The sequence below is a fragment of the Liolophura sinensis genome, chromosome 6, assembly GCF_032854445.1.
Source record: "Liolophura sinensis isolate JHLJ2023 chromosome 6, CUHK_Ljap_v2, whole genome shotgun sequence".
NCBI lineage: Eukaryota > Metazoa > Mollusca > Polyplacophora > Chitonida > Chitonidae > Liolophura > Liolophura sinensis.
In genome coordinates, this window is record NC_088300.1 from 9,100,207 (window position 1) to 9,123,287 (window position 23,081).

The 23,081-nt window shown below is 38.9% G+C and overlaps 1 protein-coding gene across 1 annotated transcript in view; it reads left to right on the forward strand.

Moving 5' to 3' along the window:
- LOC135467698 (unconventional myosin-X-like) overlaps window positions 1–23,081 on the forward strand; it is a 110,744-nt gene that overhangs the window by 11,299 nt on the left and 76,364 nt on the right. The window contains 3 exon segments of the mRNA XM_064745509.1: window positions 2,597–2,659; window positions 6,019–6,162; window positions 9,624–9,732. Coding sequence (XP_064601579.1) covers window positions 2,597–2,659; window positions 6,019–6,162; window positions 9,624–9,732 — 316 coding nt within the window.

The following is a 23,081-nucleotide window of genomic DNA, read 5'->3' on the forward strand; positions in this document are numbered from 1 at the left end:
CAGGTTACTGGTACCTGCTGACAGTCAGGAGGTTTGTCAGGTTACTGGTACTTGCTGACAGTCAGGAGGTTTGTCAGGTTACTGGTACCTGCTGACAGTCAGGAGGTTTGTCAGGTTACTGGTACCTGCTGACAGTCAGGAGGTTTGTCAGGTTACTGGTACATGCTGACAGTCAGAAGGTTTGTCAGGTTACTGGTACATGCTGACAGTCAGAAGGTTTGTCAGGTTACTGGTACCTGCTGACAGTCAGAAGGTTTGTCAGGTTACTGGTACATGCTGACAGTCAGAAGGTTTGTCAGGTTACTGGTACTTGCTGACAGTCAGAAGGTTTGTCAGGTTACTGGTACATGCTGACAGTCAGAAGGTTTGTCAGGTTACTGGTACATGTTGACTGTCAGAAGGTTTGTCAGGTTACTGGTACATGCTGACAGTCAGAGGGTTTGTCAGGTTACTGGTACATGCTGACAGTCAGAAGGTTTGTCAAGTTACTGGTACCTGCTGACAGTCGGGGACTGATTCCACCTAGCCATTTCTGTCTTAAGTCAAAGCTTAAAACCTCTTTATAATGCTTAGTTTTTGGTTCTGGGAGCAAACATTTGGACACTTTTTATCTTTTAGCTAATACTGATGAGGTGGACAAAAGTTTCATTCCTAAAGCTGAAAAATAGGCTTTATAATCGTACATGTATTTAAATTTTTTGACTTAAATCAGAAGTGGCTTTGCGGAATCGTCCCCTGGTGTGCTCGTGGCACTGACTTTTCCTCCACCCATGAAGTAGACAGCTGTCATGTAAGTCAGTGAGAAATGCAGTGTGTGTGTGAAATGATGTACTATGTATGAAAATACTTGATAAGGGTTGAAATTATTTCTTTTAATAATTGTTTATTTATTTATTTAATTGTTGGTTAATACGCACAGATTTTTCACTTGTTTCATTTTAACAGAACTGTGTATAGTATGTATTTCTTATAGTACCATATATTCAATAAGCATTTTGTGCATTTGAATTTTCCTACAAGAAATTAATATTGGGGTTGGATGGGTGAAAAGGTTGAGACTCATTATCTCACCTATAGTATGTAGCAAAATGAACCTTACCTTTGCCAACATTTGGCACAAGACTTTGAGGTTTGGGTGTACACCCATGTAGCTGATAGCTGACATATTATAGCCAGCCCATTCACCTCAGCGCACTGTTTTAAACAGTCAGTAAACAAACACAGTGGAAGATCATATACAACCGCAGACACCCTTAACATGTGACAACACCTCTAGTGATGAATGCTACAAGGTGCTTGTGGGGGAGAAAAAAATGACTGGATGAGTATAGATTTTCTGAGAGGTCTTCATTCACAAAACTGTGGTTATTTTTACCCGGCTGTGTTTGCCCAGACCAGCTGGGATTAGTTGTGGTGAGGATGTGGGTGTAGGCAAAAGGGGGTGTAGGGGAAAGGGGGCATCTAACCATCTAGGCAGGGGACAGTTCCAGGCATATAGTGGCATTTGAGGGAAGTGCCAAAATAATGAGCTACTTACTCTGCGATACTTTGTAATTTGCCAGGTATCAGTGGCCGAGTTGTGGTGAGGGTGTTATTAGAGACAAGGAAAGGGTCTAACCGCATGGACAGGGCACTGTTCCAGGCGTAATCAGTTTTGAATCTGTTCTGTGATTCTTTGTACCATGTATCAGTTGCTTGGGATTTTTAACCTCCAGGAAAACAAATGATGTGCTTCATCCCCCAAAATGTAGGCCAATGCTAACAAATGGGTAGTCGCCACAATATAGCTGCAATATTGATGATGTGGTGTATGTATTTATTTTATTTATTTGTTTGGTGTTTTACGCCATACTCAAGAATATTTCACTTATACAACGGTGGCCTCCATTATGGTGGGAGAAAACCGGGGAAACCCACAACCATCTGCAGGTTACTGGCAGACCTTCCCATGTATGGCCAGAGAGGAACTGATGTGGTGTAAAGCTATAATCATTCATGTTTTTGACAGGTATCCTATAAAATCAGACTATATAGTATAATATAGTGAGGATGTAGATAGTAAGATAATAAAAGACTTACAGCACAGAGAATAAAACCAGAGCCGTAGGGACATAGTGATAATTGGCAAATTATCACTCTTAATGGTGAAATACATGTACGTCCTCTTGTCAATTTATTTCAGTTTGGATTTTGTTCTAACTCTTTATGTTATGCTTATAAAGCAGCAAATTTATACGCCTCCTAGCACCTTGACCTAAGCAGAATTAGATAAACAAAAGTGCAGTAATGTTAATTGCTATTTATTAGACGTAATTGGTCTAGAATTACTCAGAATGCTGTGTTGTCATCACTTTCATGTGTCTGTTTCATGAAGGGTGGTTTTTCCTTCTGTCAGGTGACTTGATCTCTGGAAAAGGAAGGCTGGTTTATTGCAGTGCTCATGTATCATACATAGTATGGTGTCATAATAGTGTGTATATTGCATATGTGTTTACGCATCAAAGTACTCAAAGAAAGAGCTGGTTAGCTTACATTCAACCATACCAGTGCTCATGTTAATACTGTCCTTGAGTGTATGACCTTGACCTTGTCTCAGACATTTACAGGTGCTATTCTGGTCTCTGTTAACCCCTACAAGAATCTGCCCATTTACGAACAGGTAAGTCATGCATGCTATATATACAGAATTTGTGCCTATTAATCTAATTTTGATCACCTTCGTAAGGGTATATTGTGGGTATTGATTGAAAGAATTTATTTATTTGATTGGTGTTTAATGCCTTACTGAAGAATGTGTCACTTGCATGATGACGGCCAGCGTTATAATGGGAGGAAACTATACCAAGCCTAGGGGAAAACCACATCTATACACAGGTTGCTGACAGACCTTCCCTTGTACAGTGAGAGAGGAAGCCAGCATCAGGTGGACTTGAACTCACAGCAACCCTGCAAGGCTCCTGGGTCAGGTGTTAAGGAATAGGTATGAATCATGTTGGAAATCTAAAGAAACACAGGTGGAATTGATCTCTTCTGATGACTGGGTTGTTTTTGATAAAAAAATAAACTCCACATAACCATTCTTTAGAAGCTGTTTGATAAGGACGTTTACTGTTAATTGTGGAACACAGCACAGACTGTCAGGGCCATTTGAGCTAGTGTACAGGAGTCTCTGCTTCTATGTTGGTTTGTGTGTTTGTGTGACACTAAATGTTATAGTCAAACCCTGCTCTTGTCCTGAACAAGACATTGTGAGAGGAAATAAATATTAGTTCATAGAGAGTGTACATACAATTCTCTTAAACAGATCACCTGTCCAAAGCCTCGGTTTTAACTTGTGTGGAGTACTTCAGAAGTTGAAGTCTAAGGCAAACCTTGTGGGGACTGAGAAGTTAAATGTGCGCTCTGCTCAGCTGATCATCTATTTATCCCCTAAATGAACTGACCCGTATCTTGGCAACCAAGAAATTCACTTTTTTTCCAGAGCATTCTTTGAGCATATGCTCAGTTTGAAAAATGGCATCATTGATTTTGTGTGGTAAATGTTTACGGATTTATACTTCTTGTTTTCACTGTTGTATATTGTGGTAGAAAGTGTTTTATGATCGTCATTTGGTGCCTTTGCTGGTCACACACTCTAATGGCTTCTCTTGTCTAGCTATTGACCAGTTCCACCTGTAACTGATGAGGTGCTGTTCTTCACCAATATCTGTCACATTAATCCACTCATATACAAGTGCAGCTGTCTTATATACTGCAATTCTGAACAGCCTATTTGCATGTTTGCAAGGTGTTATAAACTAATAAAATTATACTTTTTGGGAAGCCTTGAAATTGGTCAATCTAACCAGTGTAGTTTTGTCTTCAAAACCAAAATAAAACTGTGCATAAATTGTACTGAAAGTTGCTCTTTCATGTGCAGAAATGTTGAAGACAGGATACATGTATAAGTGAAATACTCCTGATGTATACATTGTATTCAGTTAAGTTCGAAGGATAAAAAAACTGCCTGTATAAAAATATTTTTTATATTTGGTCCATTTGAATTAAGTCAAGGTTTAGTTCTTCAGCAAGTGTTAGCATAAGTGGGTGCAGTTGATGTATGACTTAGAATGGGGCAGTATTTGAATTCCAACACAATGACTTTGGGTGCAAGCAGACTGCAAACAGTGTAATACCTGGAAATCAGGTATGAGGTTAGAGCTTACTGTTGTCTTAGTAACTGGCTCTGTGCACTGTTTCTACTTGAGTGATTAAGCTGTGGGCAAAGCCAATTAGCTCTTGTTTATTTATCTGAGGGTGGAGTTGTCAAACTTTTGGTAATATTATTGTTATAAAAGGCAGGGTAGGATTTGTCAACAGAAGCTGGTTCCTGTGTCTCAGAATTCTGTGGGATGTACACACCTTACAGGCAGTAATTTGAGGAATGGCATTTTATAATGATTGGAGTAGATGTATAAGACATACTGTAGAGTAGACTACATGCACACATAAATGTACACATTATACAGCCAGAGGGCCATGGGACAATTTTATGTGTTAAACATTTATTTATTCATTTTTTAGTATTATTGTGTACCACTGAATTATATCTTGCAAAATAAACAAATAATATTAATAATCATTTTATAGACAACATGCTGCAATGAATAGTAACTCTTTTCTTATGTTCCATTTAGTCATATTGACATCTTTAAAAGATGTGTTTTGGAATACATGTATTATAACACTCTTATTTGGCCTCTCTAACAACTCTAACGAACTAAACAATTCCTATAAAATTGATGATTTATACATGTATGATTGTTGAAAAATTCACAGAGATGTTGTCCTAACAATGTCTTTCAGTGTGGCCAGAATGGATAAAAAGTGTCTTGTGTGAGATAACAAGATGTATACATGGATTGTTAGACTGTTTGTAGCGGTAAGATTGATTCATTTCCTTTTTTCTCTGCTGGAACTGCCAGGGGCCAGATTGAAGTTGGCAGAATTAGAGCAACCATGTCAGGAGAGTTACAGGAATCTGCCTGGATCATCCCTATAGATCCCATCTTTAACCAGACACTTAGAGTAAACTTGCGAAATCTCAACAGCAAACAGATTGTCGAGCAAATACCAAGAGCAGCCTCTGACAGCAGAAGGTCTGTGTTAACTGGAATGATAGGGGAACTAAAAAAATGTGTCCCTCAAAGCTGGCTTATTGGAAAAGGTGGAGCTGAGACACTTGTTTTGAGGGTAGACATGTCATATGCATGGATGCCATGCCCATGATGTCTGTCTCAGAGCCTCTGGCTGATTGGGGCTCTAGAGTTCTCCTGAGGGTTAGATGTTTATCCTTGGTGTCAGATCCTGTCCCTTATTCTGTGGAAGCTCTAGTCCTCCACACTGCACCATTCCTGTCTATTCCTGCTGGGCCCTGTGTTTGTAAACAGTATCCAGGCCCAGTGACAAAAAACTGAATTATGAGCTGAGGGCAGACACAAATGTTAAGTATGTGTGTATGTGATTAAATGCTGGGAAGATAGGAATAAAATGAATCTGGTAAATAAAAAATTAAGGGCAAAATGGATGTGGCGTTCTACTGATTATTCCAGCTAATGGAAACTTTTGAAATGTGTGAAAAATAAATACAGCTACCTAAAGTAAATCTCTTTGTATGCTGAAATTGAACAAATAGTAAATATCACCAACAGCATACATGCATATCCAGTGTAGCAATAATGTTTTCTTAAAAATTGGCATGTGCGTTCCTCTTTTGTTTATCAGGATGAGACATTGAATAAGTTATAGTGGCAAATTTGTACAGTCTACAGATGTATAGATGTATGTGTCAACTTTGATATGCACAGTTTACATTGCTGTTACACTGTAGATGTACTAGGCACAGTTAGGATTCTGCAGGTCTTCCCAGATAACAAATATGTTTGCAAGTTAACAGATATGTTTATTGTGTGCTGTTTGTTCACATGTTGTCACACAGTGAATCAGTGATGGTATTTGATGTGTTGTCTGTATTTCCAGGAAAATGTTTCCCAGTACTGTGGTAAAAAGCTGAACCAGGGAGAACCTCATATATTTGCCATAGCGGAGGCAGCCTATCAGAACCTCCACCATAATGCTGTCAATCAGTCATGTATCATCAGTGGGGAGAGTGGTGCAGGCAAGGTGAGACTTATGTACCACTACTGGCTTTTGGCAATAAGGGAAAAAACTGAAAGGAGTATTTTGTACGTTTTATAGTATTGGGTATTATTTGGTAACATCACTGGAGTGCTTTATGCATGTCACCATTTTAAACTTTAAACAGGTAAAATTGTACAAGATTCATAATAAATTCATGAATGTATAAATCATTTGTATTACAATAGTAAGTACTTTTTACAGATGTTAATAACAGGGCGGATATTTTAGCTGAAAGCATTATGAAATGAGACACAGAGACGTTTAATTCCTTGCCTTCATTTTGGGCAAAAGTATTTGGTTCCACCTATTTGGTATCCTAAAACTGAAACTTAAGGTAAGGTTTCCTGAGACTCGATCCCATGTGTACCTTGTACCTGACATGTGTACGCGGATCGGAATGAGAAAGTTTGGATAGCAAGTGTTGTGTCCTGTACACAATCTAAATCCTGAACCCAGAGATTCTGACGGGAACTGGATTGATGTAAACAGAAACTGGATTACAGCAAAGTTTCCAGCCTCGGTTAAACTGTGTACAAGTGTACAAAGATTAACTCTGTAACCACACACCTTTTTTCACACCTCACAAGATTCCCAGCTAGATTTCATATATTACCTTGCAAACCAGGTGTTGTTTATTTTTAGAAATGGTTTCTAAACTTTTAAAGGTGTTGAGACGAACAGAAATGCTAGTTGATACTATATGTCAAGCTTTGTGTATAGGTTATGTTTCTACCTGTATATTGTGCATGTTTATTATATACAAATTGTGTTCCGAGAATTAATGATATGAAATATTACCAGAACTGCAATAAAAACAGCTGGTTTGTGTGGTTTGTGACTCATCATGTCTAAACTCCTTCCGCAGCAGAAGCAGTGCGTTGTGTAAGCCAGAAATTGATGACTTCTAGGCAAAATACCAGCTTGTGGACCTGTAGTAATTGTTGTTTTATGTTGGGCACCCACACTGGCTGAGTTTCTCTGCTTGTTACCAGATTAGGGTCGGGTTATGCTTGTACAGTTTTCAGTGGATTTTCCTGAACAGTGTTGACCACATCCTTTTGTGGTTAGGTTGTTGGTGGTGTTGTTGTTGGGTTAGGTGATGGAGGGGGTCAGTGAGGGTGAAGCCACCTGCTGTGTGTTGATAGGATAAGAGACAACGACTTCTGCAGATCAGCATTGCTCAATCTCCTTGCAGCTTTCAGGATTACCTGATAATCTTGTGAATCCCCTGCTCTGATTTTCTCTTGTATGGCCAGAAAAGTCTGGATTATCTTCACAGACAAGCGTTTTTCTGTCAGTGGCGTCATGTTGTTACCTTCGTCCAAAATTCCCGCCATTCCATAGGAGACTTTGAACTTCATGTCTAACACCTCTCAAAATTCAGTTCCTTATAAATAAGTAAATACATCCTCATGTGGTTTCAGGTTTCAAGGATTCTTCTTGTGTTGTGTATGTATGATGTTGAATCCATCTCTAATAATGTTACTGGCTATACAAGAACAGCTACATGTACAGTGTACCAGTACATCACAGCCCTTTGTTAGACATTTTGAGTGTACCAATTTACATGTAGCTTCTGCTGCTACTCGGTGAATTCACAAAAATCATGTTTTCCTTCATTCTTATTTAAACCACGCTCCTGTGAAATGTTCCAATATAGAAATTCTTGAGATCTTAAAAATACCAAAAGAAAAGCAGAAACCAACACACAAATAAATAAATAAATAAATTATACTATACTCTTTGAAGACATCATTCAGTCATTCAGTTTGCTTCCAGTGTTTGATAAAAAATATCAGACAGTCAAGCGGAATATTGCTTTGTTTGAGGAATCTGTGCAAATTAATACTAAATCAAAGCCTGAAAAAATAATACTTTTTAAATCACCAAAGTTAAATTTAAAGTAAATTGGTGCCATTAGTTCATAGAGTTCTAGCTCTCTGTACAGTGGAGAAAAATTGGCTGTGGTAGGGGATCTAATCAAGAGGTTTTTTTTATTCTATCTTTTATGAGGAAACACTGACAAGATTTTGTCTTAAACTGTAATTAAAAGTGTATCATGGATGCAAATTTAACACAACAGTTAACTCAGTGTGTTTGTATTTCTGTGGACCAGACCAGCATTGCTGTGGGCCAAGGAAGTGATTCAGGTTTCATTAATGAAACACACATGTACAGCTAAGTGTGCGCACACGCCTGCAATGTTACATGTCAACACTACTGTCTGGAAACAAAGAACAGTGAGGCACTTTTGCGTGTCTTCCAGTGTACATGTTTTTTTTTTGGTAGGCTGTTATTAGTGAAGGAAGCCTACTGTTACATGGCAGGGAAATACATGTATGGTGCAGGAAATGAAATATGCTGCAGGTTTATAGTCTGTACCCAGTGACTTTGTTGGGCCTGGGAATGGAAACTGTAGCTGCCAAGTGGGTAGAAGTGTTTGGGATGACAGTGTGGTGGCCTAGCTGTGCTTAACAGTTATTCCAGGGAAGTTACATAGGTCAAGTTACGCAAGGACAGATATGACAACATCCACATGATTTATGACCTCCTTTTCTATTCCGTTCACTTTTTCCTTCTCAAATTGCTCAAGTTGTCTGGATTTTGTCAACAGTATTGCCAATAACATCTGGCGTCATTTAGTTCTAGTGCTGCAGGCTTTACACATGCGCAGTATGATCACATATGAATACATTGAATGCTGCAAAGAAATACAAACACATAAGATTTTCCAACAGTAAAATCTATTACTTCTTCAGGCAAAATGTTGAATACATGCATATCAACAAGATATATATTATGATAAGAATTGTGTTCTGGAGTTAAACTCTGATGTTAAAGTTTGAGTACCATAAGTAAAAGATCTGCTTTATGCAAAGGGATAACCTTAACTGCTTGATAGGTTGTCATGATAGGTCTCCATGACTTTCCAGTGAAGCAGCATGTTCAGTGTCTGTTCCAAGGTTTTTTATCAGTTAGACAGCATTTCAGGTGTCTGCTAGGTGGTTTTCCAGTGAGGCAGCATATGAGGTGTTTGCTCATTGGTTTTGATGTCTGCTCTGTTGCGCTCTAGTGTGGCTTCATTCCAGGTTTCTGCAAGATGGCTTTCCAGTGAGGCAGCGTGTTTGATGTCTGCTGTATGGCTTTCCAGTGTGGCTTCACGTCAGATGTCTGCTCTGGTGAGGCAGCAGGTTTCGCTTTCCAGCGAGGTGTCGTGTCTGATGTCTGTTCCATGTAGTTTCTAGTAAGAAGTTACGTGTAGTGTCTGTTCTGTGTTTTTCACTGAGGTAGAATGTCCGGTTTCTGCTCAATATTTTTAGTGAGGCAATCATGTTGCTTTTCGACATCAAAACATGATCATGACTTGATGAAAACAGTGATAAAAATCAAATATTACTTGGTAAACAATTAAGACTATGATGTGTATGTCTGTCTGTTTTCAGACGGAGAGCACAAAGTTTATCCTGCAGTACCTGTGTTCTGTGACAAACCATGTGTCCATCTGGGTGGAGCAGCAGATCCTGGAGGCCAACACCATACTGGAGGCATTCGGTAAGCTACAGAATGACTATAGTTCACACATAAACACCATACTGGAGGCATTCGGTAAGCTACAGAATGACTATAGTTCACACATAAACACCATACTGGAGGCATTCGGTAAGCTACAGGATGACTATAGTCCACACATAAACACCATACTGGAGGCATTCGGTAAGCTACAGGATAACTAGACCACATATAAACACCATACTGGAGGCATTCAGCAAGCTACAGGATGATTAGACCACATATAAACACCATATTGCAGGCATTGGGTAAGCTACAGGATGACTATAGACCACATACAAACACCATAGTGGAGGCATTCGGTAAGCTACAGGATGACTAAACCACATACAAACACCATAGTGGAGGCATTCGGCAAGCTACAGGATGACTAGACCACATATAAACACCATACTGGAGGTGTTTGGCAAGCTACAGGATGACTATAGACCACATGCAAACACCATACTGGAGGCATTTGGTAAGCTACAGGATGACTGTAGACCACATGCAAACACCATATTGGAGGCATTTGGTAAGCTACAGGATGACTGTAGACCACATGCAAACACCATATTGGAGGCATTCAGTAAGCTACAGGATGACTAGACCACATATAAAGACCATACTGGAGGTATTTGGCAAGCTACAGGATGACTGTAGACCACATACAAACACCATACTGGAGGCATTTGGTAAGCTACAGGATGACTGTAGACCACATGCAAACACCATAGTGGAGGCATTCAGTAAGCTACAGGATGACTAGACCACATACAAACACCATACTGGAGGCATTCGGTAAGCTACAGGATGACTAGACCACATACAAACACCATACTGGAGGTGTTTGGCAAGCTACAGGATGACTATAGACCACGTATAAACACCATACTGGAGGTGTTTGGCAAGCTACAGGATGACTAGACCACATACAAACACCATAGTGGAGGCATTTGGCAAGTTACAGGATGACTATAGACCACATACAAACACCATAGTGGAGGCATTTGGCAAGCTACAGGATGACTTTAGACCACATATAAACACCATACTGGAGGTATTTGGCAAGCTACAGGATGACTATAGACCACATACAAACACCATACTGGAGGCATTCAGTAAGCTACAGAATGACTATAGTCCACACTTAAACACCATAGTGGAGGCATTTGGTAAGCTACAGGATGACTAGACCACATACAAACACCATACTGGAGGCATTCAGTAAGCTACAGGATGGCTTTAGACCACATATAAACACCATACTGGAGGTATTTGGCAAGCTACAGGATGACTACAGTCCATATACAAACACCATAGTGGAGGCATTCAGTAAGCTACAGGATGACTAGACCACATACAAACACCATAGTGGAGGCATTCGGCAAGCTACAGGATGACTATAGACCACATACAAACACCATAGTGGAGGCATTCGGCAAGCTACAGGATGACTATAGACCACATGCATACACCATAGTGGAGGCATTCAGTAAGCTACAGGATGACTACAGTCCACATACACTGCACATACAAACACCTAAGTTAGTTCTGTCTTACAGTCAAACTACAGTCCGATGGATGTTAATGACTGCAGGTACATTTTCCATTCAGACCATCATTATGGCGTACAGTCTTGATCTTAACTACCGGTAGTGCTTAAGTAGAAAAGTTTTGATCAACTTACAATTCCTTTGTATGCCAGGGTTGGGATTAAACGGCGAACGCTCATTAGAGTTGCGCATGGCTCGCCGTCCGTCTAATTATGGGGAACGGTCGCCCGTTCGCTAAGGCTAAGATTCAAATATTTTAAGTTCACAGGGAAAAGGCCTTTAAAATCTGATTCTCAAGACATGTTTAAGTCAATTTACTCCGGCACTTAAATACTGTCAGCATTTTGCACGACGATCGGTCCGCGATCATAGCCAAAATCTATGTAGCATTTCAGGTATTAAACGCGCCTTCACACTAAAGATTTCCATGTAACCATGCACGCTGAACGTCAGTCGATCTCCTGTGAAAATGTCGAAAAGTAAGGGGACAACCTTTGAGTCTGTCGTGAAAAAAAACATTTCTTTCGTGGGACTTTCACAGTGAATTTATGTGTGAAACAAGTGACTAGACTCCAATGCAAAGTATGTTCGGAACATATTTCAAGATTGGCAGCGAGGCAAAGATTCGAGGTATTCATTGTGTCAAACATTTTTTACTGGAAAGCCGCAGAGAACAACAGTATGGACTTTTGCAGAACAATATTCTGTTAGATCGAACTAACCAATAACATATATTGAATGAACAGGTGGTAACCCATTTTTATGATGGGCAAACAGGTTACTATCACCAGAGCTTCCAACCCTGTATACCGTAAGCGGAGTAACTTATTTTCACAATCAATTGTAAAGTCTGTTATAGGGTTTACAGTCAGTTGTACAGTAGCTAGATCTCTTTGTATAAGCAGGCCGGGGCCTCCGTGGCTCATTTGGTTAGTGCGCTACCGTAATCACCCAGGAGTCTTTCACCAATGCAGTCGCTGTGACTTCTAGTCCAGCTCATGCTGGCCTCCTCTCCAGTCGTACGTGGGAAGGTCTGTCAGCAACCTGTGGATGGTCCTGGGTTTCCCCTGGGCTCTGCCCAGTTTCCACCCACCATAATGCTGGCCACCGTCGTATAAGTGAAATATTCTTGAGTACGGCATAAAACACCTATCAAATAAATAAATAAATAAATATAAGCGGGCCCTATCCTGGAGATATCAATGACATAGACTGGAAGCAGCTGATAATGTACACATTTACTGGATGCTTATTTGCACTAGATATTTGATAATGTTACTGGATGCATTTTGTATATTGGTGCCTAGCACATTGACCTGCATCCATGCAAATCACATGCATTGTGTAATTTGTGCATTATTAGTTTTGTAAGCGATACTTTCCATTTTTTAAGTGATTGTAATTTGAATTATGTATAAATTATATAATATGTTTGCTTGAGATTCAGTGATTCATATTATTTGATAAATTTTGTATTATCCAGAATGAAGATATAATAGATGGAAATGGTTGTGAAGTTTTGTGACATTTAATTGTACAAATGTATAACAGATATACATTTGGATTGTGTGCGGAATCATTTACCCCGCAGCATACACTGTATTGGTTTATTTGGAGTTCGAAAATAATGGGAGCTCATTCATATCCATATTTTAGCTCTACCGTCAGCAAGCGAAACTTTTGAAATTCATAGATGTTGTAGACACTGTCAAAATGTGCACAAAATTTTTTTTTCCGTCTTATATTTTACTTTTTACAATGTCATTTTTAATCAGCGGTGCATTTCAACAGTAAGCAAGGGAAGCTTATGACACTCTCAGGCTGTAGACAGTATGTTCTATTTTTAGCTAAAAATTTTTCTGCAAAACAGCCCCTTTCAGTTCCCTGATATATGACAAGGAACCTGGATCCTTTGATCCTTTTCATGCTTGTTGACCGAATATAAATATAAATTAAAGCTGTTTTCCAACAGCATTGTAGGAGTCCACGCTACTAGTCTTTTATCACTTCTGGTAGCCTGATGTCTATACAGTTTATGGCAGTGGGAAAAAGCATGAAAAAAGTGGAAAGGGATGTACTGGATATGTACCCTAGACTACCAGGCACAGTACTCAAGACTAGCATAGAGATTAGGCGGCTTTGATCAGCTGCTGGATGAGGACAAAAGACAGAAAGAATACATTGCTGCAGAGCTGATACCCATTCCCATGGTAAACTGCAGTCAATGATTTCATGCAGTCTAGCCTATTATTTACATAGGATGGTTCTGTTAAATTTTTGCGTGTTTTTTAGTCATAACATAAAAACAATGCAAAGTACAAAAATACTTCTTGCAGATTTATAATTGTGATGTCAGGGTCACCAGATAGTGTGTTTGTTTTATGATTTTAAAACTTGACCTACTATTGAGCTAATTTCATTGGTCAGTTTTGGTCTTATTTGCATACGAGACTAAAAGCTTTTTACAATCTGGGTAGGGCGATCCACCTAAAAACAGTAAGTGAAAATTTCATCTCGATAGGTTTAGCCATTTTGAAGATGAAGATTTTTTTAACTTTTCCATAAAATTTCAAAATGGCCGCTAAATCACCTGACTGGTAAAACAGCACGAAGCATCAAAAGCTTGATGTGTTGCTTAGTAGAACTTCAAAGTTTGGTTTTTCTACTTTTTATAGTTTTTGAGATATTGCACTTTTATGAGTTGACTAAGAATAATAGTAATAAATATAGCTGTCAGGGACAGCGATGCCGGAATTGAAGCCAGTGGGGCCGGGATGTGCATGTATCGGCGCATATACAGTATATAAGGTTAAGGTTAGCCGACAAACTCATATTTCGTTTGACAACTGATGTATTATTTCGTACAAAACAAGCTTGGTCACAAAAAGATCCATATAAGAAAGAGACAAACATGTATTCCACTGGAATATGCTATGAATATATCGAACGTTAGTTGAAAGGAAATAACACACCTGGTGCGTACTAAGAACTGTTTGATCAATCTTATACAACAATGATGACATAGAAAAACAAACATAAAAAACCCTACCGTGACAGCCATTTTTGTTGTTCAAAAAGTAGCTGGAGTACTAAGTAATAAGTTTAGGCCCCCCAAAATGATTGATAGAGAGAATCTAGATGCACTTGCGAACTTGCACCACTGGCATATGTGAACTAAAAGCTCAGTTTGACAAAAAGACACATTTCATGAACATTTTATCAGTTTTGAGGTAGTATCAAGAACATAGCATGTCTTGTTCTTATTCCCAACTTCCAGGCTGTTTAATGATGAGGAAATACTTTGAAACTTAACAGCATATCTTGTACATCATGACACAAATGTTTTCATTTGTAATGCATTTGTAAACACATTTATAATGCATTGTATAACACGGGGACATCAAAGTGCCAAATATCGTAAATCAACCCTTGAACAATTTTTCAAGCACTGCAGCTCCCACATTTAATAAGCCATTTGAAAGTTTTTCCACACATAGCCCTTTGCACTCAGCCATTTTCAGCTTTGCAGCTATAGCCGTTTTGTGTCACGTGACTTCCAAAAATGGGGGAAAATTGCAACATTTCACACTTTGATTGCAATTTGCGACAAAAATATGCACTATTGGAATAAAATAATACCAGATTCATGATCAAGATGTCAAATTACGTCAGGTAGCATATTTAAAAGACTCAAATTCAAAATTTTTGATTTGAGATGACGTCATTTCCGTTTCCGTTTTTTTCCTGATATATTGCATTCTTCCTCTGTCAAAATAATTCACAGGCAATAGTTGTTCCACGTAGGGAATTTCAGGTCATTTGTATGTTAAGTTCAGAAGAAAATGCTTCCCAAATCTTTTAGTAGCAACCCAACATGGCAGCTGGGTCACCTGACCTGGGACACCTAAACTTTTTATTTGTATAAAAGACACTCCCCACTCCTACTACCTAGTTAAATTTCACGCATTTCTGCCATGCTAATTTAGCCGCAGAAGTTTTTCAATTTTGAAACTTGTAAAAATAGCCATTATCGTTTTGGGATGTACTACTTCCGGTTTGCTGACATCACTTCCTGTTATGTCAAATTTCTCTTCATGCCTTGGGATGTTAGGCCTTAAGACTGCGACTCCAGCTTCATTGGTTATGGAGATATTCACATTTTCAGTTTTGATGACATCACTTCCGGTTTCAATTAGCATATCTGGACTCAGCGTCCAAAACTGCATCAGGCAGGACTATCTGTACAACATCATCTGTAAAAGTGTAGAAGTTATTGGCAAAAAATTTTTTTTAGTCACATGAAATATTCACCCAATAGCGAGCTTCTACAATTTTCAGTGCACGAAGTTGTCATACTTACCCTGAATGTACCTAGGCTTAGTGCAACTACAGTTTAAATTTCAGATCAATTCCATCAGCCGTTTTGCAGAAAAAGATTTTTAAAGGTTTTGAACAAAATCCAATACGTCCGCCAAGTCACGTGACCATATCGGCCCAAAAGATTCGATGCACAATTTCAAGGTATGCAGATAAACATACAAAAATTTCATAAACTTTGGCCTAACCGTTTTCACCAGAAAGGTGTCACAGTTTTGCTGAGATAAATAATAATAAAAACAAATAATCCTAACAGATACTAAAGGGATTCAAGACTGAATGGCTTGAACACCTAATAATATTAATCCGAACGATTTCAAGAGGTGTCCCGCTAGGAACTAGCGTGGACCCCTAAAAATCATGCACTAGTTATTTATGAGGCGCATTGGAAAGAATTTGAAACTTGTATGGTTTTCGTTCGACTTTCACAGCACAAAAGGCAAGGTTCCAGGGGCCTGCCTAGGTCGCAGAAGTTTTGGGGTGCTACACTGTTGGACACGCCCTTTGGGGTGCTAGACTGTTGGAGACGCCCTTTTTTTATTCATTGCACAGAGTCATTTTTTAGTTTTATGTGTGCTTAACGGTCTACAGTGCACATATGTGTGCATGGGCCTTCATTTTGTTGGTCACCATTAAATTTGTTTGAGTTTACTTTTGCTTGTGCCTTTATGTCCCTATCAGTAATCTGTGTTTTCATTATTCTCTCCGAGGTTAGTGAACCAGGTTCCGTAGTACATATTAAAATTGCAAGAAGATAAATGCATGGAGTTATTAGCCAAATGCTCAGGCAAATGTCCTGGTTTCAGAAGTGTTACCTACTGCCGGCTTAGAGTTTAATTGTCATGTTAATTAATCAGTAATTTACTTGTTGACTCATCATGTATCTTGTGTGAGTCATACACCGTGAAAAATATCAAGCCCCCCATCTGACAACTATTACTGTTGCAACAATGTTTCTGTTTTATTTTGAATACCAGCCCTTTAAGCAGGGTGAAGGTTGACTTGCCATTGTTAGCAACTGGGTACAACTTGACGCAGTCAATCTACCCATAGTGCTTAAGTAGAAAAGTTTGACAAAACTTAACGATCATGAACAACTGGCAGTGTCTCATCAGATTCAGTTTTGCTGTGTGTAGGTCAGCTACGACTGGTGGCAACTGTGAAACTTAACATGTGACCTGTTCATATTTGTGGGACCCTTGTAAATGATGCGTGGATGTAATTGATATAGTGTCTAATACATCTTTAAGTTGTCTTTTCTTTTGAAATTTAAGGTTTCTTGTAAAGCTTTCTCCTTTTATTCAAACTTTTCACTTTATACCACTATTCAGTGAAAGGATAGACAAATTCAAAAATTTTTTCTAATTATTTCCCTCTCCCTCACTACATTCTGTGTCTGTGCCTTGCAAAAGGTGTCGTACAAGCATGGGCTAAACTTTCACTTATCGGCAGCTTATTTTCTCCGAGCTTGTCATCGATCGCTAACACACGTAGATCGACTGAAACCAGCGTCCGATCGTATGCTCCCAGTTGCTTCTAGATTCTCCCAGTTGCTCCCAGTTGCTTCTAGTTGCTCCCAGTTGCTTCCAGTTGCTCCTAGATGCTTCCAGTTGTTCCTAGATGCTTCCAGTTGCTTCTAGGTGCTTCCAGTTGCTCCTAGATGCTTACAGTTGTCAAAAATCCAGTTGCTCCCAATTGTAAGGTCAATCTACGCCAGGCTTTATCATTGCCATTATTTTGAGGTCCATACTTGTATTGTGTCAATGTATAATAATTTCATAAATTTTTGTTGATCTTCCTGGTTATTCTTCTACGTTATCCTGGTGTGATCCTTTTTTATTTAGGATATGACTGTTCCAACCTATTGTTGATTTGTTTGACAGGCAACAATAGAGTCATGTATGGCCATCCTCTGAACAATGCCAGTATTCTGTTTGACTATTTGGCTTCATGCAGGAAAGGCTGTGAATGCCTGACCTTATCTCTCAGTGCTAGGCCATTTAACAATCTCACCTATTTGGAAAAAAAACTTTACATGTTAATAATCATCCTGTCACCACTGCTGATAGAGCAGTTCATCTGTCCTGCTAAAAATGATGAACTTCCTCTTGTATTGTGTATGAAGTCATACTGGATCTCATATAACAAATGCAAAGCCAGTACAGCACTTGTAGACAATATGTACTTGTTATGTGTGCTATGTTTTTGTTATTCCTGATTATTCTTGGTCTGCTGGAATCTGATTCTTACCCACTTAATATAATATCTGATGATACACTTAGAAGTCATTATGCAGTTGAGGTTAGCTGAGTGGTGTGTATTTATTGGGTGGACAAAAAAAAAAGACATGTCATATCGGTTTGCTAAATGACTGCATGACTAAGGAAGTGTTTTTGTGTGTGGTAATGTGGAGATGCAGTATTGCTGCACACTGATATAAACTCTCTGTAAGTTAAATCGATGTCAAATTAGACATGTCACTCAGGGCATAATAATAATACTTAATTATGATGATTTATTGGTCTAAAAACTATGTATAATATCAACCTGCTATCAGCAACAAATTTTGAAAATTTGGCCTATCCATTGATGTAGCATTTATAATTTGACATCATTTGTGATTAACTATCGGTGCTAGACTGTTATATTTTTCTCTACATGAAGATTGTCATCTGGTACAGGGTGTTCACCTCAATGACCTGGGTACCTTCATGTCCTGTAACTTTTATCTAGGCATCATTTGTATCTCATAAAGGCGGTTTGTTCAAATGAAGCCATCATTACAAGTGTAAAAGAGTATTAATAAGGAGGCTTATAGAAATTATACGTCTGTGAAGAATAGCTGAGATGTAACACTCTTCAGGGACTGTAATGATTATTCTGTGAGCAGATAGGCTTTCTAACGTCAGCCTAATCTGCAGATATAAACTCACCATGTTTAATAGAGTTCTTAGGACTTCATCTCCTTACTGTGTCACTTCTGAGTACTGATAACATCAGTAAATGCTAAGCAGTGATCAATTAATCCTCTCTACATGAATCTGTAATCCCCTATCTACTTGTTTGTCAGATTGCATGCTCTCGCTAAATGTTTCCAAACACTCACCAAGGGAACATCATTGACCTTCCTTGTTCAGTACAAACATGTATGCCTACAGCACATAATGCATCTCTAATGTTCCTCGCCAAACCATGTGGCATGTTCTAACCACAATATCATTGTAACATTGTTCTTGGACATACATTACATTTCAGAAGGTCTAATACTATATGTAATAGAAAACTAAAGTTTTATATATATGTACAGGTATTTTTCTATAGAGCCCCGTAACTTTTTAACACACCTAGCTAGGTATTTCATTATTGAAGAATTTATCATTCATGTGATTGCTAGAATGGAAATCCGCCAAATTTATACATAAAACCACCTTTTTGATATTAAGACAGATTTTCTGCATTTTGTGTAGATTTCCCTAACGTCCAGGGTAAAATTTTAAAGGTAAAACATTCTTTATGATACAAAAGGTGTAGATTTGTACATGTGAGAGTGTTAACCAGGTGGTGATATTAAGACAACCCCTACCCCACACACCTCCTGTACATCGTGCACAACATGAAGTGGTAGTAAATATTATCTCAGTGTTAGCCAGACAGAAGACTGGCAGCAGCCATTTCTTGTTTCCCCATAGGGTCAATTATCATATGCAGCAGCACACCTGAACTACACAGTGCAATCTGTTCTGTTTACATGTATCTGGACTGGTAGACTCATCCAACAGAACTCAAGACACACAAAAACTTGATGTGGTTGTTGTAAGACAGTTTGAGTGTTTTTAGTGTACCATCCTTGATACATGCAATTTTCATTTTGTGGAAAGGTTTTCTGCAAGCTAGTACTCCAACACTTGTACCTATAAAGTGTGTTGGGTCAATATTACATTTTTCATGGTAGAAATGAGAAGGTAGGAGAGCAATATACGTACACTGTACATATCAGTAGATAAATAATGTACTGCATACATGACTTGTTTGTTTGATTACTTGATTGGACAACAGTGGTGGCATGATTTCAGTTTTGACAAGAAGCATGTTCCTATTGTGTGGTTTTGACGGCTGTGAAAATGGAAAGGACATACTTTGTTCCCCTAATGAATTGAGTTGCGTGTACTTACATGTGTATTGTACGCTGGCGATCATTACTTGGCCAGACCCAGGGATTTCCTGTTTTCATGGATCTCTTCATGTGTCTAAGTCTGCTCCTGGCAGGAACTCAAAACCTCACCACACTTCCGTAGATGGATAGCCAGACTCCCAACCCCTGCCAAATTTCCTCCTCACCCAATCTCATTAATTGGTTGTGGACTGCGGCCTTTCTGACTTATTACATAATGTTACTGTGGCATGTTTTAATCCAGCACATTTGAATTCGGTGTATAATCCAGCATCAAATTGAAAACCTTAGAAGAAAGAAGTTCAATTTGATATTTGAAAGATTTGTTTTAAATAAACATATGTAAAATCGGTGTATTTTTAACAAATATGTTGACAGGTATAAATCCATAATTAATTTCCCTCCCTATGTGTTCAAAACATCTGAATTAAAGGTAACCTATCATATGTTTTCCATCACTGCATTATTTTTCATTCATACAGATTGCCTTGTTTCTTAGTTTCCTAAAGTTCCATATACTGTATTGACATTATTAAGAGAAACGACAAGACCAGGCCAATAGAAATATGCATGAATACAGTATCACACATGAATACAGTATCACACATGAATACAGTATCACACATGAATACAGTATCACACATGACGTTAAAAAAAAAGTTAGTTTTGTGATGTTGCATAACTGAGATATTGCAGTTCAAAGTAAACAAAATCATGCGCATTACCTATCAGAACTGAGTTATATCTACACCTGAGAATGTAGCAGTTTCCACTGAAGTCATGCAAAACTCTTTTTTTTGTCTTTGACAATATGTGTGTACTAAATAGGAAATGGGAGAGACAGCATCATGTTTTCTGTTTGCTCTGACATGGCATAGTAAGAAGTGTCATCTAGGAAGAAGTGCAGATTAGAAGTTGATATTTGAGTTACCAAGTGCATCAAGAAAAAAAGGAAAAAAAAAATGGCTGTGGCAGTTCATGTCTGTTTTGACTCCTCTTCTAAAATAACTAAGGTTATGTTATTTGTTGTCATTTCTTTCCATCCTCTCCATCTTGTGTATGATGATGGATAGTTGGTACAAACGAATGAAGATAAGAGATGTTAAGGAAACACTTGTTAATGATACGATACACATGCAAGTTATATATTAGATGAAGATATTTTTATTTTTTTTTTTTGCATTATGCTAGAGGTACACATACTATTTAAATAAGAGTTTGGCCATGAGTACATGTGGGTAACGCTAAAGTTGCCAAGTCCGTCAGTACATGCCGGTAATGCTGAAGTGGCCAAGTCCGTCAGTACATGCCGGTAACGCTGAAGTTGCCAAGTCCGTCAGTACATGCTGGTAACGCTAAAGTTGCCAAGTCTGTCAGTACATGCCGGTAATGCTGAAGTGGCCAAGTCCGTCAGTACATGCCGGTAATGCTGAAGTGGCCAAGTCTGTCAGCACATGCGGGTAACACTGAAGTGGCCAAGTCCGTCAGCACATGCGGGTAACGCTGAAGAGGCCTTTTTTTAATGTTCTGTGTCTGTGTTGTTCAGTTTAACATGAAGACGTAAGGCTACAGTTAGTCATGCAGTGTACATGCAGCACATGTAAGTGCATACTTCTCAGCTGCAGTTCATTTCTTACTGCTGGTTCACAGACAAAGATCTGTGTCTCAGGTTTGCATGTGTAAATGGTTGTGTACATATTATAACCTGGAACATGTAGGCCTACATAACATGGCTGTGGCCAGGCTGGTCAACTGTGTGTGTGTCCCTCTCTACATTTTCTGTAGTTTGCTAATATCGATGCCCGTAATAAGAAGTTTGGTGCATCAAACATGAATATGGACGACAAGTTTCTATTTACAATTGTTGCCCCCGGTAGAAGATATCAGGATATTTCGTCGACCTCTGTTATTTACCAAACCTTCCATGCACGATGGCGGACAAGCCCCATGGTCAGAGGAGACGCACACCAAGGCAGAGTAAGTAGTAGGTGTCCCAACCTGTACCTGATACTGCTTACCCTTATGATCAGCGGCGACATTGAAATGTGCCCAGGATCCACCTATAAGCTTTATTGCCAAAATACAGAAAACATATCGGGTGCAGACAAACGTGAACAGTTCAGTGTGGATCTCTCATATCTGTCACCGAATCCTGGCTGCTTGCTCAGATATCCGACTCCAGAATCTTGAATGGGAGCTACAACATATTCAGAAAAGACTGTCACACCTGTCTTACTGCTTCTAGTCATAAGCAGAAAGGGGGCGGTGTTCTGATTGCCGTGCGGAATTGCTTCAGCGCTCGGCAAAGACAGGATTTAGAAACAAATATTGAGTTGGCCTGGACACAAATTTATTTCCAAAAAGTGAATGTTTTCCTGGGATCTGTGTATATTCCGCCATGGTCTACATCAGAAACGTGGTCTGAACTAGATTTGTCACTTTCACGATTATATAATGCCATTGACCCAGATCGAGACATTGTGATTCTAACGGGTGACTTTAATCGTGCAGATATCCAGTGGCGGTCAACAAACAATGGGTTGAAGCGTTACGGTTGGACCACGGGCCAGTCTGACAACTACACGGGTATTTTAGCTGAATACGCTTTAACTCAGTTCAATAACAACGCGTTCTGCAATGGCAAGGTGTTAGATTATGTGTGTGCCCGGGGGACGAAGTCTGACGTTTCACACTGTGGTGTTCAGTTTGGCAGCTTGAGTTAAACATGGACAACTCTTGTGTCATATCATTCACGAATAAGACCAAAAAAATTATGTCCATTTATAGCATAGATGGACATGCACTTGAAAGAGTGGAGGCTGTGAAAGATCTTGGGATAACATTAACCAGTAATTTGAATTTTAGAGTACATGTCACCAATACTATTAGAAAAGGTTATAAACTGCTTGATTTTCTCAAGAGATCATGCATTTCTTTTACAAAAACCAAGTCACTTATATCCCTGTACAGATCTTTAGTTCTCTCCAACTTGGAGTATGGGTCATTTACATGGTCCCCCACCCAAAAATATCTCTCAGACAAGTTAGAGTCCGTTCAAAAAAAGTTCATCAAATATCTTTGATCTAGTCTTATCAAAGTCTATCAACTAGACTTATCAACTAGTCTCTAGTGAAGCTTATTCTCTGAAAAATACAGTGCTATGTGTAAACATATTCTTCACAAAGAAAAATCATTTAGAAGGTCAGTTCACTCGATTCTTTTTTAACGGTTTTTCTGTGATTAACATA